General features: G+C 41.7%; 1 protein-coding gene across 3 annotated transcripts; it reads right to left on the bottom strand.

The window, feature by feature from the left end:
- On the bottom strand, positions 1-25356 carry RBBP7 (RB binding protein 7, chromatin remodeling factor). Of its 3 annotated transcripts, none has more exons than XM_030848189.3 (12): positions 25030-25356; positions 24072-24216; positions 18222-18367; positions 14430-14603; positions 13169-13284; positions 8792-8952; positions 7878-8004; positions 7683-7760; positions 6247-6323; positions 4249-4306; positions 1195-1305; positions 1-459 (listed from the first exon to the last, which is right to left on the bottom strand). In XM_030848189.3, exons 1-12 carry the CDS (start codon positions 25043-25045, stop codon positions 391-393), a joined length of 1278 nt encoding a protein of 425 aa, XP_030704049.1. In that variant the 5' UTR covers positions 25046-25356; the 3' UTR covers positions 1-390. The 3 variants fall into 3 exon arrangements, with proteins under 3 accessions (XP_030704049.1, XP_030704046.1, XP_030704047.1); XM_030848186.2 differs by lacking the exon at positions 25030-25356 and adding an exon at positions 24493-24655; XM_030848187.3 differs by lacking the exon at positions 25030-25356 and adding an exon at positions 24493-24655 and having other exon boundaries at positions 14430-14576.
- Positions 25357-25727: the final 371 nt, after the last annotated feature.

The following is a 25727-nucleotide window of genomic DNA, read 5'->3' as shown; positions in this document are numbered from 1 at the left end:
TTTATTTTAAAACTTTATTTCTGCAAAGCCAATCAAGAAGTGTTGGAGGGAAAAAGTGTAAAAGTTAATTATTCTTGCATATTTAGGAAGAGCAAGCACTTAGTTTGAGAAAACAAGGACTTAAAATAGTTGAATCAAAGGCAGTACCCTGCTACTGTATTTTAAAACAATGGCTGATGATCTTTCTTAAGCAACATTCCTTTCTTCCCTAAAAGCTACAATATGATACAGTACGCAATAGCTCACTTGAAAAGTGCTAGGATCAGAAGGTAAAGAACGCCATATGCCACCCCACTTAGACTTTCTACTATACAATGCCATTTTGGCGCTTGATAAATCAAGCATTTGTGTAGCATTACATTCAATAGAAACATTTCTCATACTTTGGGTTTAAGATCCTTGCCCCTCCAGTTCCGATGTTGTGACATCTGACTCTTCATCATTGTAAATATTTTCAGCCTGGAGACAACCAAATAAAATCAGAGGTAAAACTCCCCAAAGATTTTACAAGACTATCTAAAAATAGCATTCACTAGTTCTATCCAGATTTTAGCTGTCACTGGCCAGCGTGATTTAGTGCTGGAAATTAAATGTGGACACATTTTGGAGTAAAACTTAGTTTCCTTTTTGTTTTACCCCCAAAGACCAATAAATTTCATGAGGAAAAGGCACGCCAGTGTTCTCAAAAATTATTTGCCAGCATGTAACTCCACACACACACCTAGCTGCCCATGCACTACTACTTATTTCAGTTATCCATAAAAGGTGTTTTCCAAAAGCATTTCAGACACTTCGACGGAGTGATAGTCCTGAAGTGCTTAGTGCACATCACCACAGAACTCAGTATCTCAGTGTGAACGCACTGATGTTTCCTCCCGTATCCTTCATGCCTACGACATATCAGACACTGGACATGGAGCAGTGATGCCAAGAGCCCAGCTGATAAAGGGCGTAACGATCATGAAAATCGGAGCAGGTGCTATGTCTACCTCAACGCGCACAGATTTCTCCCAACCCAACAGGTGCATATTGAACTTAAAGACTGCTGTTAAAATGGAAAAAGGTCTTTTCAGACTTTCTATAAATATTTGATATAATATGTACCTAAATGTTTGATATATGTCTATTACATTACATCATTAGTAAAATCTCTCCAAGATAGTCATTGAGGAAAAATAAATACTTTAGGCTCACCATTTGCCATATCTGCATGATGTTATCCTCGGACACCGAGCAAATGACCCAAGGCTCATTGGGGTTCCAACTAAAATCTGATATCTTGGCGGTGTGTCCTCCATGAATAAACTGTTAATAAGAAGAAAAAAAGCCTTGGTTTCATATCTCATGTTAGAAGTTAGTTTTTAGAGCATCAGTCTTGTAACGGGTCGCTGAACTGCAGTTTGGAGTGAGGGTGGTACAGGCTTAGTAAGCCAGCCCTCCACCACTCTTGATTTTGGCAACTTCCAAACCCTCCAAAAAAGGTGATAGGATAGTACAACGAACGCCTGGATAACCATCACCTAGGTTCCCCAAATACTATTTCGTTAACACACCACCTGCTGAGCCACCACAAAGTTGCAGACAGCACACCTAACCCCTAAATACTTCAGCCTGCATCACCAAAAACAAAGGACATTTTCCTTCACGACCACAGTGCCATTTCCATAGCTAATATAATTAACACTAAAATTCTGCCTCATTAGCAAATATATAGATACAAATATTCAAGGTCATACATTTCCAGGATGTCTTATGTTATACATACTCTCCTAAAACTGGCCAACCTGGAGTCTCCTGGTTCTTCTGTGGCCCCCTGAAAGATCCCCTTCTCCCCCTTACTAATGGAAAGGCATACTTCTCAGCCATCCTTCAATCTTTCCAAGGCACACTGCCCCAAGGCTGGGGGAAAAAAAGAATTCTTGGGACTCCAGAAGGTCCCCCATAAGACCTAAACCGAGGTATTTGCTAAGAAATGCTGAAGCGGGCAGTCTTACTTCCTGCACTGGGCTTTATTTATCTTAGAATTAAGATTCAGAAGAAACAGTTCTTGGGACTTCCTTGGTGGTCCAGTGGTTAAGACTCCGTGCTTCCACTGCAGGGGGCGCAGGTTCGAGCCCTAGTCAGGGAACTAAGATCCCACGTGCCACGCAGCGCGGCCAAAAAAAAAAAGAGGACTTCCCTGGTGGCACAGTGGTTACGAATCCGCTTGCCAATGCAGGGGACACAGGTTCGAGCCCTGGTCTGGGAAGATCCCATGTGCCGCGGAGCAACTAAACCCGTGCACCACAACTACTGAGCCTGTGGTCTAGAGCCCATGCTCTGCAACGAGAAGCCCGCACACCACAACAAAGAGTAGCCCGTGCTCACTGCAACTAGAGAAAAAGCCTGCGCACAGCAACCAAGACCCAGTGTAGCCAAAAAAAAAATTAAAATTAAAAAAAAGAAACAATTTTCACATGGAGAATATGAATACTTTGTTATGAACTGGTAAGTCACCCTTCCTGACAGAAAGTCAGATTTGACTTTAGTTTGACAGTGAGATCTATCTCCACCAATTAGGTTATATGCAATGTAACTATTTTACCTAGTATAAAATGGGATAAACAGCTTTTAAATATAGTCATAAAGGGGACATAAGTGAAAATCCTTTCAGACCACAGGCTTGGAATATATACAGGAGTCATTAAATCAAGACATTGTTATATTTAAATTCTTGTTAGTATCCAGTTTACTACACTTAAATGTCTCTTGATTTCAGACTCTCATGAAAAAAGAAGCAAAATACTAGTGGATTTTGTCAAGGCCCATGAAACTGTTACAGAGACATTGTACAAATACATTGTCCTCTCCCTGCAATATCAAAAACTAGCAGGAAACCTTAAAAACATTATACACTAAGTGCAAGGATCAGTCACAAAAGACCACATACTGCATGATTCCTGTCATATGAAACATCCAGAACAGGCAAATCTAGAGAGATAGAAAGTAGATTAGTGGTAGCCGGGGGCTCACAAAAGAAGACTGGGAAGTGATGGTTAAGGGTACAATTTCTTTTTGAGGTAAAAAAAATATTCTGAAATTGACTTGTGGTGACAGTTGTCCAACTCTATGAACATAGTAAAAATCACTGAAGTGTATACTTCAGTGAACTGTATGACCTGTAAATTATATCTCAGTAAGCGTTAACAAAGTAAAAAAAAAAGAAAAAAGTAAAAATGGTTGGTAGCAACACCTTAGCTAAAAAAAGACTTAAAAAATTTACGAGGCCCTGCATCACAAAACAGACTTCTCAAATTAAGACACCCAATACAGAATACAGCATTTAGATGCTGTCATCTGTCTATGGTAGCACTTTATTGAGAAATACTATAAGCAGCAGAAGTATTAACACTGAACGTGCTAGTACGTCAGGCACGGTAACACACAGGGCAAGGAGTAAGGGGGTCTCGGATGGCCATACTATGTGGCATCTAGTGAACATCTTCTGTGTGCAGGGCTCATCCTCAATGGCCTTCTTTACCTTTTAAAAGTGGTGGGCAAAGCCCAAGCATTCCAAAAATTAGTACTGGCCTAAGAGCTAAATATACGTTACAGAGGAACGAGTGGTTATCTGCCAAATGACTGGTGGAGATAAATGTTGAATTCAGAGTGAGGACAAAGAACCATTACCAAGTCTGGCAATGAATCATAGAAAAGTGACCTGAAGTGTACAATGAAGGACTCAGAGTCAGGAAGGATGAGGACAGATACCACCATGCAAACCTTCAAAGGGCCAAGGAGATGCCAAGATAATTTAATTAGGAATGGGAGGAAGATGGTGGGCACTGTTGGCATCAACAAGATCGAGGAAGCATTCATTTTTCTGAGCAGGGAACTTAATCAGGTCATTAAGTTTTTCCATACTGTTAGAAAGTGTTAAGTATTGCTAATTGAATATCAATGCCCCTCACCCCCAAACCCTCAGAAACATCATAATTGAGAGAATCAGTGAGAAATTATTATACACTATTTTTCCAGGAGCCTAAATTATTCTTAGTGAAACATTGGTAAAACCTACTGGGCTCTATTTACTATTTTCAATAAATGTCAAAACTCTATCACAATAACCTCCAAGGCCTCCAATTTGAAATCATCTTCAAGAGCTAGAATTTGAAGTTCTTGACTCATTTTCCAGATACATGAAACAATGACAAATAGTCCAGTCTGCATATGACATTTCATCTTGCATTAAGAAAAGCCAATATATACCAGGAGTTCTGGAGGCCCGTCTTCTGCATCTTCTGCTGATTGTTCTTCTCCAATTTTGCTATTGAGAAAGAACACAATGCCTTCATTACTGAAATTCTTCTAGCATCTATGTTTGCAAAGCCAGCATCAGCCCACAAATCCCATCCTAAAACACACATTCTAAAAGCAACTTACTTCTCTAGTGTTATCGGTTAGAGTTTTTGTATTAATTATTTGGTGGGAGGGTGTGGTGCTTACTTCCTGGAAATGGTAATAAGAGCCGTTCATAACTGAAGCTGAAGAATAGTAATTATTGTTAATAAATATTAACTTAAAATTCATTCACTATTTTAACTGAGGTGTTTCCTGCATTAGGATTAAAAGGTGAAAAGAATATAAAATATCTACAGAAGAACTGATGCCCAGTCCCTACACTTCACTCTTAAAGCCTTTTTCATCCCAGGAGTGAAATACAATTACACATCAGTACTGTAGATGTGTCTAAAGATACGACAACAAAACAACTTTAACTATGGAATATATAAGCCAAGGAAAGGTTAAGTTTTAATTTTTTCTTATCTTAAAAACGTCAATTTGTAGAATTTGCTGCCAGCAGTTCCAACAGTGAAATCACTCGTTACACACCAATCATCAGCCCTGATACCTAGGTACACAGGTGGACTTTGCTAGTAATAGCTGCTTAAAAAAAAAAAAAATACAGCCAAAATACACAACTTTCCATGTGCTAGACTTCTTCTTTCCAATAAAGCTAATCGAACAAGCCAAACACATGGGACTGCTAGACAATTATGTTTCTCCTCCCACTGTCAGGAGAACAATCGCTAACATCGACCATTTTAATCCATAATTTTATCTAATGTATGCTTTTAACAGCAAGCAAGACATGAATAAACTTTAAGAAGAAATTATACAATGCCTGCAAATTTATTTACGGCACCCCTAAAGACAATCCAGTTGCCAGGACATCAGACTTTCAAACCTTGCTGCACCAGTTCATACAACACTGTAGTTTTTGTTTAAGGTTTCTAATTTTACTACTAAAATTGTTTTCAAGTTAAAAAAAAAAATCACTCAAGTGTCTGTTTTAAAGATTCTCTACATTTTCAAGCATCTATCACAGCCAGAGTTTGTTCCATAAGAACACAGAACATTAGATGTTTAGCAGTTTTACAACACAAGCATTTTATTCTGCAGTGTCTCTATTCCATACACTGAAAAGTGGGTCTATACTGTCTCTGTAAGTAAGGCAGCCTTGACTAAAAACTTAGTCCACTTCAAAGCAATACAGGTAGGAAAGAAGTTATTTTCAGGAATTTAATGATTTAAATTTGAGATAAGGACATCTTACAGAGATGTATGTAACGGAACATTATTAATGGCTCTAAAGGCTCAAAAAAAGCAAAGGAGTCTGAAATTCTTGCAACAGCAACTCTGCAGTCAAGGAACTTTAAGAATTGGGAGCAACTCTTTACACAATGAGCGCCCAGAAGAACTTAAGATCTCTGACAGCACGGGCTGTGCTTATCCTGTTCCCAAGTTTACCCCAGCAGCTACACAACCCACAGCGGGAGCTCATACCTGCGAAGAGAACCAATGAAAGCACAGAAGAGCAAATGGTAAAAAACCTGAGAAAGACTAGTCCTGCAGGTTAAGTGTGACCCAAGGAGACATGAACAGCTAATGTCTTTACCCCCTTCTACAGCAGAAGTGTTTTCAATGCCATCATTTTGATGTTGAAACACACATGCACCCCCGCCCCCTGACTTCAGTCCTAATTATCAATAGAAAAACAAAACTCACATATGCATAAATTTACTTTATAGTCCATTTGCTGATTCACTTCTATTTTATGGAACAGACTCTTCAGGAAGGTACTTAAAATTAATATTAGACTTATTAAACTGGGGTTAGCAAATTGCTCTTCTAGTTTATGAATTACTACATAATCTGCCAGATTAGCATATTTATGCAATTTCTTGTCACCAGATACCGAGTTACCTTAAATCCCACACGTTCAGGCGGCGATCAGTACCACTTGAAGCCAGAATAGTTTCGTTATGTGGAGACCAGTGGACCTAGCAATACATATTTGAAAATGTAAAGAATCATCCGTTCCTAAGTTTGTGGATATTGTTCTAATCCTTGACATTTTCCCATTTCGTGTTCTATACCCTCTCCTTGGCCTACAAGCCCTCACCCTCTTTGTTCTGTCCCTTCAGGTACTCTTTTTTTTTTTTTAAACACCTTTATTGGAGTATAATTGCTTTACAATGGTGTGTTAGTTTCTGCTTTATAACGAAGTGAATCAGTTATACATATATCCCCATCTCTCTTCCCTCTTGTGTCTCCCTCCCTCCCACCCTCCCAGGTGCTCACAAAGCACCGAGCCGATCTCCCTGTGCTATGCGGCTGCTTCCCACTAGCTATCTGTTTTACGTTTGGTAGTGTATTTATGTCCATGCCACTCTCACTTCGTCCCAGCTTACCCTTCCCCCTCCCCGTATCCTCAAGTCCATGCTCTAGTAGGTCTGTCTTTATTCCCGTCTTACCCCTAGGTTCTTCATGACCTTTTTTCTTTCTTAGATTCCATATATATGTGTTAGCATACGGTATTTTTCTCTTTCTGACTTACTTCACTCTGTATGACAGACTCTAGGTCCATCCACCTCACTGCAAATAACTCAATTTTGTTGGACCATCTCCTCAGCTTTCCCCCAGGAAGGTCATACTCCCCAACACAAGGGAACTCAGCTAGGGGTCCAAATAAACTTATTCAGCCCCAAAACCATCCCAGAAGCTTTTAACATTTTCAATGAAGTATATTTTAGCCTATGCAAATCTCTGTTTTAAACCACATACAAGATATTTTTCACTAGAGGACCCACCATGCTGATATACCTTAAGGGAAGAATCTCTGGATTTCACTTTTTAAAATTTTATTTACTTATTTTATTGATTGATTGCCGTGCCACACCGCTGATCTCAGTTCCCCGACCAGGGACTGAACCCAGGCCATAGTAGTGACAGTGCCGAATCCTAACCACTAGACCACCAGGGAACTCCCTTCACTTTTTAAACTGATCCTATTTTGCAAGGTTTTTTCCTTCTACTTCTGAACTAAGAGTTTCTAAAAAGATCCAAGTTATTTCTCACTAGTTAACTTACATAGGAGAAGAGGAGCTTTCAAAAATAAAAAACAGGGATTCCCCTGGCAGTCCAGTGGTTCGGACTCTGCGCTTTCACTGCCGAGGGCGTGGGTTCAATCCCTGGTCGGGGAACTAAGATCCTGCAGTCACGAGGTTTGGCCAAAAAAAAACAAAACAACAACAAAAAAACAATGCCCACTGACCATGATATAAAAGAAAAAAATTTTTTGATTTCCCTCTACCAAAACGTTACTAAAATCTGACAGATATCAGAAAACTGTCACATACCTGGAAAATTTCATCTTTATGAGATTCGAAGGTATGGAGTTTCAATTTTAAATTACGCAGATCCCATAAAGCTACAGTCTGAAGAAAAATAAATGAAAAGGAATTCATTTATGCACTTTACATAAGAATTTTAAAATATTGCAGTAACAAGACCACTGGGTTTGTAAACACCAAGTATGCAAAAACTTAAGAAACCTTATCCGCAGAGCCAGTTGCGAGAATGAACTCGCTGTAGGGATTGAACGACAGGCAATTGACCTCAGCGGTGTGCGCATCAACCAGGTGGCTCGGCTTGGAGGTGGTGTTGGACCTGGTGTCCCATCTAAAACACAAAGGTACAAGCAAGGCACATAGCACACGAGCAGGCTGCTCAACCCGACCCAGCCTCTCTCCCCAACGCTCGGCGCCCACACCAGCACCACCCCACGCCACTGTTCTCTCGCTGACTCGCCCCTTCAGGGACACCAACCACGCAGAGTTGGACTTCCAACCACGCAGAGTTGGACTTCCAACCACTAACTGATATGTGCTAAACCTGCGCAAAACAAACTAGGGCTATTTCTGCTTTCTTGTTCCTTACGTTCCCGTCTGGATTACCAGCTATTTCAAGCGTACACAAAATACTACATAAAGAAAATAACAATTTGATACCTACAACCTAGCCTTGTCAAATTTCCGTGTTTTGCTTTGTTTGCCTCAGATATTAGCTTATGAGATAAAAAGCATTCCAGGCAGTTGAATGCAGCCCCGTGGCCATGCCTTGATGCAATCACTCTCTCCCTCAACTTCAATGCAAACCACCCTGATCCCAATTTTGATACATACCACTGCCCTAAGCATGTTTCTTTGTGTGTACATACCTGTTTTCCTTTCTTTTTCTAAATAAAAAGTTGTGTTCAACCATACTGCACAGTAACTTTTATGTAAAAAGGCCATACCTACTTGCAGTTTATTATGTCAATTATACCTCACTAAAGCTATTTTTTTTCTTTTTTTTGAAGGCCAAGACATAATTACAAAAAAAAGAAATCAAACCACAGGCCACCACAATCACTGATGGCCATTCAGGACACCCATATAATGAGACCCCACTGAATTTTCCACCTTACATCATAAGTTTCTGATCATCAGCAACAGATCCAAACAATGATTCATGCAGCAGGTGCCAGGCCACATCCTCTACAACAGCCGAGTGGCCAGTAAAAATCGCTTTAGCATCCACAATTTTGCCTTCCTTTGGTCCTGCATTAATATCCCACAGACAGACAGTCTGAAGAAGGAACAAAACAAGTTATAAGATACTGAATTTAAATGCTAACACCTTATTTAAAACACCTTTATTAAAAACAAAACTACTTAACTATATAAAAGTTACAAATAAACACGAGGAGGAAATATAAACAAAAGTAAAGCTTCATAAACAGAAGAGTGTATTGGTACAGCTTCCACAATCTGAGATGCAGAGGGCAAGGAAGATACAGTGTAATGGGGACAGGAAGACAGCATGGTGGCAGGCAAGAAATTCAAGATAGAGTTTCCACCTACATACATTCAGTCAAGTATCTAAAATTCACCCAGATTACACAACACAACACTGACAGCCTGGTGTTCGGTATCTACTGAACAGAAATGCACATCTTAAAACTTAACGCTGGGTTGGGAGACTGGGAATTAAAACTAAAATATGCCTCTTAAAAAGCAAAAGCCTTTGGCCAAGTCTCACTTCATGGCAGAAACCACTACACACATCGGGAAGTGCAAAAGGTGAATGACCTAGGAACCCCTATGAGGCTACTGGAAGACGCCACAGGGCCTGCCCACACCTCAAAGATCACAGATCAGCAGGCTCTGGGAGTTGAGTCTCTTCTTAACATCTCATCATAAAAATAGTTGAGAAAAGTCTTAAGTTTCTATGAAAAAATACTGCAAGCTATAGCGCAATGATTCTCATCTCAATGGTTTAAAACAAGAGGTAATTCCATTAAGCTATATTCGACCTAATTCCACTGACACTAGTATCAGCTTCATCTCTTTATAAATCACTTTTTTTACCTGAAAGGGTTTCTGTTACATAATACACATGGCCCTTAGTCTCTGTTGGTACTTGCACAATGTACATGCACGGAAGAGACGGAACGTGTGGAACTCTTGCCATCACCTGTTCCTCACCTCAGAAGGATCCTGGGAACATTAGCAAGATCCCTGGCATATGTGGAGCCCTTGGGAAACGTCAGCTATTAATTATGACTAGCAACTCCCAGCCTGGTGTCTTCAAAAAGTACTAGCAGTTAAGTTCCTGAGTATAACCCATCCTCCCTGTTGGGAGGATGTTCACTTTGAGGGAAACAAAGGAAAGCTTCCTTCCAGAGAACTGAGGTAGACCCTTGCTTCCCGGCCTCCCTTGGAGCATGGTTGCAAGAACATGACATGGGCTCAATCATCTGACCAGGTCTTTGAATTGTGAACAGCAACAAAAGGAGAATCTGTTCTGATGATTGGGGGGCGGGGGTGTTACATCCACTTTCCAAGGGTGGCAAGAATGACATCCTCACTGGCCTAATTTGGGTCAACGACCCGGCCTCCCCTCTTTTCCAGACCATTTTCTAGCCGCCACAGCACTTCTGTGAGCTACCCTACCCAAGGCCCTTCCAATCAATTACTTTTCTGTTTAAATCAGCCAGCACCATCTTTGCAGCCACCAAGGAAAATAGTTATGGAAGTTCTCAAAAAAGTAAAAATGGCACTACCACATGATCCAGCAATCCCACTTGGGTATTTATGCAAAGAAAACGAAAACACTAACTCGTAAAGATATCTGCACCCCCATGTTCACTGTGGCATTATTTACAATAGCCAAGACAAGGAAACAACCTAAGTATCCATCAATGCATGAACGGATAAAGATGTGCTGTATATACGCAATGGAATACTACTCAGCCATAAAAAGAGGAAATCTTGTCATCTGTGACAAAATGAACTTTGAGGGCAGTATGCTAAGCGAAGTAAGTTAGAGAAAGACAAATACCACATGATCTCTCTTATATATGGAAACTTAAAAACAACAACAAAAAACAAGCTCATAGACACAAAGAACAGATTGGTGGTTGCCAGGGGTGGAGGGTGGGAGAAATAGGTGAAGGGGGTATACATTTATTTTTTAAAAACAAATTAAAAGAGATATTTTTTAAAAGCACTCAGAAAATGCCCCTGAAGAATATCCTTAAAAACAAAAAATAAAAATAGTAAAAATTTAAAATTTACAAAAATGTAGAGAAAAATTATAGAAAACAAAACAAAACAAAACCATCAGCCAGAGTTGGTTTTGGTTGTTTGTAACTAAACAATCTTGATTGGGCCAATTGCCTACTTTCAATATTTCAAAAAGCTGAACAGAAACTGCAATTAACAGACAAAGAAGGTCTGTGATGTGACAGGCCCTGTTCTAGGTATGGGGATATACTAAGGAAGAAGGCAAGTAACCTTCTCTCACAAAGCTGACATAAAACGCTAACTGTGGCCAAGTTACATGAGCTTTCAAAAGCTCCAGAAGTCTACTCTCGGCTTGTACTTGGAGTCATACCAGACACTTCAGGCTTACAGCATGGGAACCATGAAAGAAAATATGGGGCTGTTAGTGGCAAGAATGCTACAAACGTTGATCTATAATAAATTAACAAGATCACTTTGCATTTGTGTGGTACTTTTCATTAATTAAAACACTTTATATTAAAAGATGCCAAGGCAACTCAACAGGGAAAGATTGGCTGGGAAAGCTAGATAGCCACACACAGAGGATGAAGTTGGACCTCTACACCTCACACCATATCAAAATGGATCAAAGACCTAAATATAAGAGCTAAAACTGTAAAATTCTTAGAAAAAACATAGGTGTAAATTTTTGTGATGTTGGATTATGTAATGGTTTCTTAGATATGGTATCAAAAGCAAAAGTGACATAAAATATATAAACTGAACTCAAAATTTAAAACTTCTGGGCTTCAGAGGAAATCATCAAAAAAGTGAAAAGAGGGCTTCCGTGGTGGCGCAGTGGTTGACAGTCCGCCTGCCGATGCAGGGGACACGGGTTCGTGCCCCGGTCCGGGAAGATCCCATGTGCCGCGGAGCGGCTGGGCCCGTGAGCCACGGCCGCTGAGCCTGCGTGTCTGGAGCCTGTGCTCCGCAACGGGAGAGGCCACAACAGTAAGAGGCCCGCATACCGGGGGGGAAAAAAAAAGTGAAGAGACAACCCAAAGAATGGGAGAAATTTTTAAAAAATCATATATCTGATAAAGGACTTGAATCTAGAATATATAAAGCACTCTCAAGGAAATACAAAATGAAAATGGACAAAGGATTTCAATACAAATTTTTCCAAAGATGGTACAGAAATGGCCAGTAAGCACATGAAAAGATGCTCAACACCATTAGTACATATAAGTAAAAACCACAATGAAATACTACTTCACACCCACTAGAATGGCTATAATAAAGACAGACCATAACAAGTGTTGGTGAGGACATGGAGAAACTGGTAGCCTCATACATTGTTGGTAGGAATGTGAAGTGGTGCAGCTGCTTTGGAAAAGTTTGGCAGTTCTTCAAACAGCTAAACATAAAGTTACCACATGACTCAGTAATTCAACTCCTAGGTGACTACCCAAGAGAAATGAAAACATACCTACACAAAAACCTGTACAAAAATGTTCAGAGTAGCAATACTCAAAAGTAGCCCCAGGGGAAACAACCCAAATGTCTACCAACTGATAAATGACTAAATTGTGGTATATCTATATAATGGAGTATTGTTCAGCCATAAAAAGGGATGAAGTACCGACACTGCTTTCACATGGATGAACCCTGAAAACATTAATGCTAAATAAAAGCAGCCAGACAGAAAGAGCTGCATACTATATGATTCCATTTATATGTAATATCAAGAAAAGACAAATCTATTGATTGAAAGTAAACTAGTGGTTGCCAGGAGCTCAGGGAAGGAAGGAGTGACTGTTAATGGGTATGGAGTTACTTTTTGTGACATTTGATGAAAATGTTTTAGAATTAGATACTAGTGATGGTTTCACAACTTTGTAAATATACTAAAACCTACAGATTGTACACTTAAAAAACAGTATAAAAAACCCAAAAAAACCAAAAAACAACTAAACTAAAATGTAATTTATATTAATCAGGCCTCACAAACACTTTAAAAAGAGTCTCCATTACAGAGGTCCACTGTTAAATAATGGGACACCTTTTGCCCACTTTCCTTCCACTCTAAGGCTGCTTCAGAAGAGCTTTGTGGAATTCTAAGGCTCCAAAAGGGCAGTGTGATAACCATTTCTCTAAATCCTGTGGAAATGTTATCACAACAATCAGTATTATCTTAGAAAACCTTTCATCTATTAGTCTCCATCAGTGCAGAGCTGTCCGTGACACAGTCTTTAACTCTCAGTGCATGAGTAGATTAGGAAGAATAGGTTTCTCACATGGTCGTCAGATGCACTTAAGAGATGTCCACTCAAATTAGAATTCCAAGAAAGACCATAGCCTTCCTTTTGGTGGCCTCTTAACCTAAGATCAGGATTACATTCTCCACTTGGGTCTAAAAAAAACAAAAAACAAAAAAAAAAGAGGAGGAAAGAAAAGAAAAGAAAAAAAAAGAAAAAGAAATACATTAACTACTAAGTGATTATCTGTTTATCAGAACTGGTAAGAGCAAATTCCCACTCCTGAGTGAGCCGTAACATTTATCATAATGCCTGGAAAAGCACCACACACAAGCAAGGACTTGGTTTCACCCACGACCACCCTGAAAAGCTGTTCTCTCTGCTTCCCTGAAAAGCTGTTCTCTGTGCTTCATTTCAAATACTCAGTGCAAACCAGGTTTCGTGACCATAAAATGACTTGTTCCTTTGCAAAACCTAGTACTAAGCTCTAACACAAAATACTGAAAACTATACCAGCCCACAAATTTACATGGTGACAACCCACCCCAGCTCCAAGTCCAGTTTTAAGAACATTTTTGTGAGGAAACAGTTAACACAGCAGGTCTGGCTGTTCAGTCCTTGCATGTCTCCAAGGTAGCCTGCAACCATGACTGACCTAGCCAGCCCCTGGGAATGTGACTCTCACAAAATTCTTCATGTCGCCGTCTGATGAAGCTGTGTATGCCCAGAGCAGTGGGGCATGCTGTGGCAGCTTGTCGAGACCTGTAGGATTGTTGAGCAAGATTCATGATGCATCTGGCTTCACTGCTGGGGTCCTGAGTTTCCCTTACCATGGCTGGTCACAGAGCAGAATGTACCTGTGTGACCAGACCTCCATAAAATCCCCAGACACTGAGACTCAAATGGGCTTCCCTGGGCAGAGATATTTATGCCCCTGTGGTATGTGGCCCCAGAGGAGAAGGATTCACAAGACTATGCCTGACCTCTCTGGACTCTGCCTGATGTGTATCTTTCTCCTCCTGCCTTTGCTCTGTAACCTTTGCTGTAATAAACCTTAGCCAGTTTTTATTCCCGTTTTTCTGCTCTATATCCTTTGCTCTAATAAACTTTAGCCAGGAATATAATAACCTGCTGTGAGGTTCTTCTGTTAAATCACTGAACTTGGCATGGTTTTGGGACCCCTGAAACAATTTCTAAACCTTTAAAAATTAGAGTATACTAGTTTGAATGACGTCAAAGCTATTATCATTTTGAATCAAGAAGAAGGGTCAAGCAATGGTCTGACTTTATTACTACATACCTGGTTTAGCAGGGTGCTTTGTATAGTCAAAAACCAGCACGTCAGAAGACGGCGTTTTTGTAGCAATGATGTGAGGATTCTGCGGCATGTAACGAGCACGGTTTACTTCTCCTTCGTGGTTAATTTTAATTTCACATTCAATTTTTCCTGTTACAGAACCAAAGCCACCAAATTCTAATGTGAGAAGAAAGAAATAAACACATACACTTACGATTAAAATTCACAAGTCACTCAGTTTAATCAACCTGAGATTTTAATCTGACAGAATACAACACAAATTGCCAAGAGAGAGGGAGAGAGGGCACGCAAGAACACAAAAATACAGGCTTGCTTGTCACTTGGAATTAATTTATTCTCGAAGCCCATGTGAATTGGAAAATGTTGATACCTATTTTATGCAGTTCAGTTCCACCTTGGACTTAAACCATTTAAAAATAAGCTTCTTTCAGTTGTGAAGATGATGTAATTATTCACGAAAATTCAAACAACCACACAATTAACACACCTCAGCCTTTTAGTTCAAATACAACTCATTTGGAAGTGCTGAAATTAGAATTGTATTTTAGGTTTCATTAAGACAGGTTCATCCTCAGGAGTATGAACACTCCTTGAGTCTAAAGTCAAAAACATCCTCATATCGGAAATCCAACTAACACCCACTCAATCCCAAGACAGACAGGCAGACAGACAGACAGACAGACAGACAGACACACACACACACACACACACACACACGTACGTCAGTTCCACCAGAATCCCTGAACACATTCAATCCAGTTGAACATGTCGGTTCAACTGCTAGTGGAGTGCCAAAGCTAAAATGAGTGGGCTAACCTCCCTATCTGGTGTAGGAATATGACTACAATGTTAAATAGTTACTAAAAAGGCCTTGGGGGAAAAAAAAGGCCTTGGAAAAGTGAGAAAGCCACATAAAAAGTGTAACTTCGGAGCAGAAGCAAGGTGATAGCAGAAAGAATACAAGTAGAGAACATCTAAGCAGATAAGAGCAAACAAGAACATGTTCTCTTTTGTGCTCGTAGATACAAATCTGAATTAGTTGCTGACTTGAAAAAATTCGGAGGCTTCACATTATAACTGTTACTTCTTCCTGACCTATATCTCTTCTCCTTTGCACATTCCTTTTCAGCTCACCCTGTGTCTCAGGTTAAGTAACACTAACTCAAATGCCTAATGAAACCAGGCAGGTAACAACTAAAACAGACTGGCTGGGGCCTGGCGAAAACACACCGAAAGCAGTAAGCCTTTTCTCAGTTTCAGCCAGGCCCTGCTATGTGGGAATGCTCAAGCAACACTAGCTCCCATGCCTTACTATCAGAATTTAGCCATTCTTGGGAATTCCCTGGCGGTCCAGTTGTTAGGACTCAGTGCTTTCACTTCGGGGCCCGGGTTTGATCCTTGGTTGGGGAACTAAGATCCCGCAAGCCACGGGGCCGGGGGTGGGGGGATGGGGGGAAGAATTTAGCCATTCTTCTCTATGGCAAACACTGCTTACTATTTCTGAGGCTCAAAGTCATAGCCCATTTCACACAACAACTCTCACACAACCATACGCAATCACCCATTTCCCTCTTAGCACTTCCCCTTCCCATCGAGTCAATGGAAGAAAATGCCTCAGCCTTTCCAAGACACCCCTCCTGATCCTATCACCTGCCACCACCAGAGACCCTGCTCCAAAGCTGCCGCTTTTATATTTTCAATCTCCCACCACCGTGGACCCCAAGGATTCTTTCTCACCCTTCTGCTACAAAGATACTCAAGTTTCCAAATTCCTTTAGTGAAAACAAACTGAACAGCTCTCCTTTAATAAAAGCTGGGCTTCCAGGTAAGATTTACTGTGTACACAGGGCTTTGTTTTCTCAAACTCAAAAGGAAAAGCTTGAAAAATCACTATCTTAATGACAATAGTATCCATTAAAAATATCATAACTGAAAATTTTAAAAGGCGTTAACTGTGAATTACTGTAGTCACTTGTTAGAATGTAATTCACTGGACAAGTTACTAATAACAATATCTCCATGTATCATGCACAGAGACTAATTCTTAAGCTGAAAGTCCAATTAAGTACATAGTTTAGGACTAACAGCCATTAAAATTTTTCTGATTACAACAATATTTACAGAAATAATGCATAAGGTTGTAGGGTAATGGACTATGAATTGTGGAAGTGGTAAACTGAGTAAATCATTTTGGAAAAGGTTTATATTATTTTAGGTTGACAATGAATATACCACACAACTCAGCAATTCCACTCCACTACATAAGTTCTCTCACGTGTACGAGGAGATGGAACAAGGATGTTCACTGAAGCATTGCTCTTAACAGCAAAACACCCACACAGATACAATCCAACTGCCCCTTGATAGAAGAATAAATTAAGGTTTAAGCATAATGGAATACTATACGGTTGTTAAAAGAATGACCTAGGCATTTACATAGTATACACAGACAAAACTGAATGAAAAAAGCAAACTGCAAAACAACATTATGTATGTTTATTACTGTATGAATAATAAAAAATACAAATAGTTGAAAACGGCACACTAATTTCAGGACCGTGATGAATTCTGGAGAAGCAAGCAAGGAGGAATGGAGTAGGGGTGGCAAGACTTTAGCTAAAAAGTAGAATTTTATTTTCAATAAGAAAGCTCTATTCAACCATTTGGGGCTGTGGGGAAAGCACTAACCCAGCAGGTCTGGTTGCTTAGCCCTCACAGTTCTGACGGACACTGGGCCCATGACTGACCCTTGACCAACTCCTGGGACCATGACCTCAGAATGTTCTCGATGTCACTGATGGGTTGATTTTGTGGGGTACATCTGAAGCAAGGGACCATGCTATACCAGTCTGTCAGGGTTGCTTTGCACAAATATCAAGACTGATGATACGCACCTGATTTCATTACGGGGGTCCCAAGTTCAGCTGTCATGGCTGGCTGCCAATATGATGTGCCTACAAAACCAACCGCCATGAAAGATTGAGACCCTGACCCTCGAATGGGTGTCCCTGAGCAGAGATAGTCCACACTTGTCCCTGTCGTTTGCTGCCAGAGGGAAAGCACATCCTGTGTGGCCCTGGATGAGACTTGTGCTGGACCTCTGTAGACTCCCTGAGACTCCCTGATGCTCATCTTTTTCCTGCTGCTTTTGTATTTTTCATTGTAACAAACTTTAGCCATGAGCATAATCTGCTGAGTCTTGTGAGTCCTCCTAGCAAAATCACCAAACTTGGGTGGTTGTGGGAATACCAAAACAGGGGGATGTATGATTGGATTGGGGGATGGGAGTCAACAGCTTCCATAAAAAACCCACTATTAACTGTTTGGTGTAAATGCCTCCTGACTTTTTCCTATGCCTACACCAACACATATTCTTACTGTTACCAAAACAGTTACTATAATCACACATACCAGTTACTCACTTTATTTTGGAAACCTTTCCATACCAGTGCATACAGATTTATCTCCCTGTCTGTGTGTAAAATTCAAAGTTAGGTCATTCTTAGTAACTGCTGCACAGTATTTCAAACATACCATAATGTGTTTGACCAACTTCTTATGAACTAACATCTGGGTTGCTAGGTTGAGCCTAATTTTTCAATCTTGCAAATACTGCTACTGTAAAATCCTTGTGCACATGTGGGTGAGTAGTTCTGTAGGATAAAGTCCTAGAAGTTAAACTGCTGGGCCAAAAGATATTAGTACAACGTTTTAATAGCATATAATTAGAGGCCTATTCCTTGACACCAATGCTGGAATATATGGTATACCTACCACCCTTCTCACTGTCACAGTGGGAAGCATCAAACTGTGCATCATCATTCGGAATATGGACTCGAGCAACCACAAGATGATTCTGCTCATCAGATGTGTGAGTCCCCAGCACTAGCCAATGAAGGGCATAATCCTTTCCTTCTGGTCTGTTTAGGAAAGAAAGAAAGTCATACTAATCCTTTAAGAAATCAGTTGCTAACAAATCCAGTCCATCACCCATCCCCATGTTCATAAATCATGACTTATTGCCTAAAAAAAAATCTTCAATTTTAAATACACTAGTTGTTTCTGGTTTCCGAGTAAGAAGCAACAAAGTACAATGGAAAAAAAAAGTGCTGAGTCAGAAAAACTGGGTTTAAATCCTGGCTCAAACTAAAATTAGTTATACGCAATTCCTTAAATCACAACTTCCCTGTGGGCCTCAGTTTCTTCACCTAAACAACAGGTTATGAGTGAAAATGGCACTACGTGAAAACCCCTTGTTTATATTTACGGTGCTTAAAGCTTATAAAATAGGCATTCTCATTTTTACGGGAGAGGGGAGGTGGGTCTTTGTTACCCTATTCTGTGGAAACTCACTTTGTGGCTGAAGAAATCACTGATACCTCTTGGCACCCTGGTCCAAGAAATGATTTTGCATCTGCATCTATTAACAATGCTTAAGCAATGATTCTGCATCTGGATCTATTAACAATGCTTTCCCATTTGTACTATCTAGAAGAGCAATTTTCACCTGTGTTCCATGGTCCCATCTCAGTAAGGAAGGCTGAGAAGTAAGGCTCTGGGCCCCAGCATCAGACAGCCTAGACTATCTGTTTCTAAATTCCAGTTGCACAAAGGATTCAGTGGTTTAGAAAAAAAGGTTTGTGGGTTACTTCTAGGCATGTAATTTATTAATAACTGGGCTTCCCTGGTGGCGCAGTGGTTAAGAATCTGACTGCCAATGCAGAGGACACAGGTTCGAGCCCTGGCCCGGGAAGATCCCACATGCCACGGAGCATCTAAGCCCGGGCACCACAACTACTGACTCTGTGCTCTAGAGCCCGAAAGCCACAACTACTGAAGCCCGCGCGCCTGGAGCCGGTGCTCCGCAACGAGAAGCCACAGCAAAGAGAAGCCCGCGCACCGCAACAAAGAGCAGCCCCCGTTCACCACAACTAGAGAAAGCCCACGTGCAGCAACAAGGACACAACACAGATAAAAGTAAATAAATTTATTTTTAAAAATCTATTAATAACTAAAAAATACAAGACGAAATTTTACCAATATTTGGCTTAGGGTAAAAAACAGCAATAAATACACAAAAACTCCAAGAAAAGAATAAGGCAGCCATGGCTAAGCAACAGCAGTTTATTTGAAAAAAGACATGGGTCTGAGTCGACGTGCATTCAGTGACCAAGAATACGACGTGGCTATCAAAAAAGATAATTAATTTCATCTGAGATGAACTTATATAGGGAAGAAGGCAAAACACATGAGCATTCACTCATTTTTAACTGGAAAAACTACACTTAGAAAATTAGGCTCTAGCAATGTACTTTAGGAGGATTTGGACAAAATGAAACCTTTACAAGGAATAGTGGCTTAAAATGAAAGGGAACCTAAACATATCTCATGAGAACCGTTTGAAAAGAAATAGGAATACTTGAGAGAAAGGAGGCAGCACAGAGCAATGTTAGGACTGACATAAAAGGAAGAAAGTGACTTCTTTTTAATGTCATTAAGCAGAAAAAACTAAGACCAGCAGGTAAAGTTACAGGTTAAACACGTCAATCCATCACATGACCTTTCTAAGGAGCAGGACCACAGATGGACTAGAGGGTCTGAAAAACTCCTTTTGACTCTAAAATTCAATTATTCTGGTTTCCCCTGACCCGATCATCACATAAGGATTTTTCTTTTTATTACAAATTCTTTCATCTCCATCATTAAAATACAAGCCTATTTTCCTGAGCCAATCAATATCTATTTTCCTCCAATACTGGATGCACCTAAGGCTGCAGAAGCACTCATTATAAAAGACCTTGTGCATTTTCAGTGCCAGAATCCTTTGACCACTTTAACTCTACTGCTAAGACATTCACCCAACAACCACAGATTATCACAAGGTTATTCTCAGTAGCATTGCCTGAAGCAGCAAAAGACTGAAAACAAATATCCATCAATAAGGAACTGGTGACATAAATTATAGTATATCCATAAACGGAATTTTATGGAGCCTTTAAAACAAAAGAACATATATATAAGCATGCTGATAGGAAAAAAGTCTCCAATATAAACTTCTAATTAAAAAGTCAAGTGAATTGGGAATTCCCTGGTAGTCCAGTGGTTAGGACTCCATGCTTCCACTGCAGGGGGCATGGTCAGGGAACTAAGATGCAAAGTCAAGTCAACAACTTGCTACCAGAAAAAAAGATGGAGGGACACAGCATGTACTTCTTCATGCCGGCAGGATGGATAAGAAATCACCAAACAAGGACTGCCTCCACTCTGGGTAAGGGAACTGGGAGAATAGAGGATGTGGAAGGGGGACTTATGCAGTTTTGTATCATCTGAGTTTGAATGTATACACAGGTTTTTAGGTAGAGAGTAAGTCTTAACATGTTTAAGAAATTATCCAATTAAGAGATATGAAATAATGATCTAGCAGTTTTGGAAAATAATTTCTTAGAAATACCTAAATAAAAAGTTTAAAGAGCCAAATCAATTATATGGATGATCACCTAAGTGAACTTAAGGACAACAGCTCAGAAAGTGCAAGTAATCATTCGGAAGCATGCTGTATGTAGGCAGAAGGCCAGCCTGATGAGGTTGAGTAGAGCCTATCTCTCAAAGAGCCAGGCTATAAGAGTAGCCAACATTTTTACTGTCCTACATAGTGACGAAACACAATCACAGTCCCTTCATACCCTAAACAGAACCCTGCAAAGCACCAGACAGCCGTCCTCAACACCCAAGAATGCAGGCTGGCTGGCATTTTCTTGCATTCCCAGAGCCACTGCACGTACCACAACCAGATCCCACTTCTTGGCATGCAAAGAACACCATGGAATATATAATTTAGTTAAAGTATTTTCTGTTAAGTTCCTAAGTGTTAATATAAAAGTAATATCTGGGGGGCTTCCCTGGTGGCACAGTGGTTAAGAATCCGCCTGCCAATGCAGGGGACATGGGTTCGAGCCCTGATCTGGGAAGATCCCACATGCCATGGAGCAACTAAGCCCGTGCACCACAACTACTGAGCCTGCGCCCTAGAGCCTGTAAGCTACAACTACTGAGCCTGTGTGCTGCAACTACTGAAGCCCATGTGCCTAGAGCCCGTGCTCCACAATAAGAGAAGCCACTGCAATGAGAAGCCCACACACTGCAAAGAAGAGTAGCCCCTGCTCACCGCAACTAGAGAAAGCCTGCGCACAGCAACAAAGACCCAAAGCAGCCAAAAATAAAAATTAAAAAGTTAAAAAAAAATAAATTAAAAAAAAAGTAATATCTGGGCTGATATACACAGATCTATAAGGCTGATATACACAGATCTATAATTTTAAAATCTTTACGCAAAACATGTTATCGGTAACATTTTAAAAAGACTTCAGTATATTACTCAGCCATAAAAAGAAATGAAATTGAATTATTTGTAGTGAGGTGGATGGACCTAGAGTCTGTCATACCGAGTGAAGTAAGTCAGAAAGAGAAAAACAAATACTGTATGCTAACACATACATATGGAATCTAAAGAAAAAAAAAGTCTAGGGGTAAGACGGGAATAAAGACGCAGACCTACTAGACAATGGACTTAAGGACACGGGGAGGGGGAAGGGTAAGCTGGGACAAAGTGAGAGTGGCATGGACATATATACACTACCAAACGTAAAACCGATAGCTAGTGAGAAGCAACCACATAGCACAGGGAGATCAGCTCGGTGCTTTGTGACCACCTAGAGGGGTGGGATAGGGAGGGTGGGAGGAGGGAGACGCAAGAGGGAGGAGATATGGGGATATATGTATATGTACAGCTGATTCACTTTGTTATACAGCAGAAACTAACACACCATTGTAAAGCAATTATACTCCAATGAAGATGTTAAAATAAATAAATAAAAATAAAAAGACTTCAGTAAACAGCATTCATTGAAATACAAATGGAAAAAGAGAGATATTCCACCCTAACAAATGATTTCTGAATAGGAAAGGGTGGGAGAATTACCATCAGTCACCATTTACTGTGTACTCACTCTGTGCCAGCACTTAAACATGCACGATCTTATTTACTTCCTCAAGTGTAGGCTGTCAGAACCATGAGCACCTCCATTTACGGACCAGACTACTCCAGGATAGAGACTGATCAACTTGCCCTAATTCACAAAGCTAAGAAGCAAGGGGCAGAATTCAAACTCACGTCTCTAACTTTAAAGCCTCGGCTCTTTTCTACAGTTAGAGTAGGTCAAAAAGATCCAAGCCAATGTAAATCATCTGCTTAACAGGAAGACACAAAGAGTCAAATGCACATGATGCCCTAAACCAGAACCTCAATACCCTTAAGCATTTGACGGTCAAAGTTATAAATGTCAAGGATTAGAAACCTCCACTATTTAGTTCTTGGCTCTTCTTCCCACATCTGCACATTTACATTGAGATTTTTGGGAGGCCCAGTGGAAGTCCCTAACTGTATGGAAGTCAATGTTCACATATGGAAAATCTGGCCATCATATGAAGAGTTTTATATGAAGGTAATTTACTCTTATTTTTAAAAGTTCTTGCAAAATCCCCTCTCTAGAGTTTGATTAATCCTCATTAAGTTATATGCTCACAATACTCAAAAATTAATACACTTTTAAAGTACAAAGGCACGCGCACCGCAACAAAGAGTAGCCCCCGCTTGCCACAAATAGAGAAAAGCCCGCGCGCAGCAATGAAGACCCAACGCAGCCAAAAATAAATAAATAAATAAATTTATATTAAAAAAAAATAAAGTACAAGGCCAAGTTCCTACTAGGAAAAGTGCAACTGTATTAGAAAGATAACCTAGTGCAGAGGTTGCCTCAACTCTGGGGCCACCTGGTTTGGGTTTGAAAGCCTGCTCCACCACTTACCAACTGTGTGACCTGGGGCATGTTATGTCATATCTCAGCCCCAGTTTCCACATGATTTAAAAAAAAGAATGATTAAAAAGTAATTATTGTACTGTTGTATTAAACCAAATAATAGGACATAAAGCTCTTCAGATGCGCCAGGCCCTGTTCTAAGTGCTCAATAAATGTCAGCAATTATTACCAGAGAAATTTTACAAAGAGGTGCAAAGAACACTCTTATAAAAACCAACAGCAACCTCAAAGTGTATCCCATACTATAAGCCAACACCACCACCTTTTCGTTGGTGAACTGCTGCTAAATTCTCTTCACCTTTGCCAATTAAGACGTATTCATCTTGGGGGCTGGTTACAAGGGTGTATTCACTTTGTAAAAATTCATCAAGCCACACGCTTATGATTTGTGCACTTTTCTGTACACATGCTATTTTCCCATAAAGTTATTAAGAAATCCATTAGTCTGGGGCCCAAAGAAATGCTGATCTATATTTAAGTCCAAGAAATGTCAAATATATCCAGTGTATCCTACATATATCCTTAATCTCACAACAGATTCTTTGTCCCCTTTTAACGCCACATTTATACGTCAGAAACCACCCCATAAATCGCTTAAGTCCTGAAAATAAAAATCACCTGCCACATCACGCAAGGTCTAAATTGATGACTTGCGTATGTTCTATGTATAAAACGCCAAAAAAAAATCCTAGGAAATTCAAGTCAATAGTTAAATTTATGCGAAATAAAAGTTGCCAGAAACCCTTACTTAGTCACTTCAGGAAGCCACTGAACGGTAAGGCTCGGCCACTGAAGAGCATGGGTCATAACCAGGTCATACAGAAACGGTGTATTCTTCTTCCAGATTTTATATTCTTCATTGATGACACGCTCCTCCACAGTATCTTCAAACACTGAAATTTGGAGAAAGCCCACACGATTAAGTGGCTGAGAGGAATCGGAGTCACAATCTCCACTGGAGGTCACCTCAAGACGACCACACCTAATCTCCTCTTTCCCTTTACCTCTAATTTGGACACGAACAACCAACCGCTCTTCCAGAACGTGGAGAGAATATTAACACCAGGGAGCTTATTTTTTTGCACTTTAAAATCAATACCGCCTGCGTATACAAAATTGGGTAATTACACAGACAACGCAATTGCTTTGCAGGTTACAGCTGTTCGCACCTGTTCCAAGATGACGACCCGTATGTAGAGGACCTCCCCGACCCACCCGGCGAGACGAATCCACGTGTAGCAGAAACCCATCAGCCCGCTCCCTCCATCCCCCACCAGGAGAGGCCTCTGATCCCACGAAGCCCGCGTCGGCAGCCATAAGCCAGCGGGTTCCAGAATCCCCCGGACAAGGGCCGCGACCCCGAGGCGGTCGACGCGCGCGCGTGTTAGGAGGCGCCGTGCCCGCTTTCCGGCGGCAGAGGCCGCCTCCGCCCGGGGGCCTAGGGAGCGCCGCCGCTGGAGGGGGGTGGCGGGAGGGGAGGGTGGCGGGAAGGGGGCCCAACCCGCGGCCCCACGCCCGGCTCCGGAAGTGCTCGGAGCCCTCCGCGCTGCGGCCCCGTCCCGCGTAGGCCCCTCGAGCCGCGCGCCGAGCCTCGCGCCCGGCCCCGCCCCCTGCTCCTCACGCCAATTCGCGCCTTTCGCCGGCGCGTGCCGCGGCCTCGCACGCCCGCCGCCCCCCGCCGCGCGCCACCCCGCAGGGCCTCTTACTCTCTTTACTCGCCATCTTGCGTCGGGTGTTCGCCCCTCGCCGCCTCCTCGGACTCCCCTTGCTAGCCAAGAGCAGCCCAACCGCAGGCGCTCCTGCCTTTCCCAGGCACGTCACACACTTCTAGCTCTCGAAGCCTGAGCTCCGTCTTACAGCCTGGGTGCTCCCCAGACGCTGCGTCCTTCTCTCTCACCTCCTCCCCGCTTACGGGTACCGAGGTCTGAGGCGCTCTTCTCTCTCTCTCCAAACTTGGAACGAGACTTTTCAACCCGCGCCTCCCAGCCCGCCCAGGCAGCTGAGCGCAGGCGCATCCGCCCTGGGAAAAGTGAGAGGCGGTGGCGAGGCGGGCCTGGGAGCCGACGGCTTCGTCGCCTCGACCAATGACGTGCGGCAGGCAGGTTTCACGCGGCGTTCGGAGGCGGGCTTCTAGGGGTGGGCGGGGCGTTCCGCGGCAGGAAGTCGGCGAGGCGCAGGCGCAAGGACTCGCCCGGCGCTCCCAGGGCCGGCCGCGGGGGCGGATGGGGGCGCGCGGGGGTGGGGCGAAAGGAGGCGCGGCTTGCAAGCTGCGTGGGGGCTGCGAGCCCCGGGGCGGCGAGCCCTGAGGCCGCGGGGCGTGGCTGCTTGCAGCGGCCGTGGCCGTGGCGGTGGGGGTATGGGGCAGGGAGGCTGTCGCCGCTTAGCCAAGCAAAATCTCAGAGCG

Source organism: Globicephala melas, chromosome X (genome assembly GCF_963455315.2).
Source record: "Globicephala melas chromosome X, mGloMel1.2, whole genome shotgun sequence".
NCBI classification, from domain to species: domain Eukaryota; kingdom Metazoa; phylum Chordata; class Mammalia; order Artiodactyla; family Delphinidae; genus Globicephala; species Globicephala melas.
The sequence above is the reverse complement of the archived record's forward strand: the minus strand, read 5'-3'. Positions and strand labels throughout refer to the sequence as shown.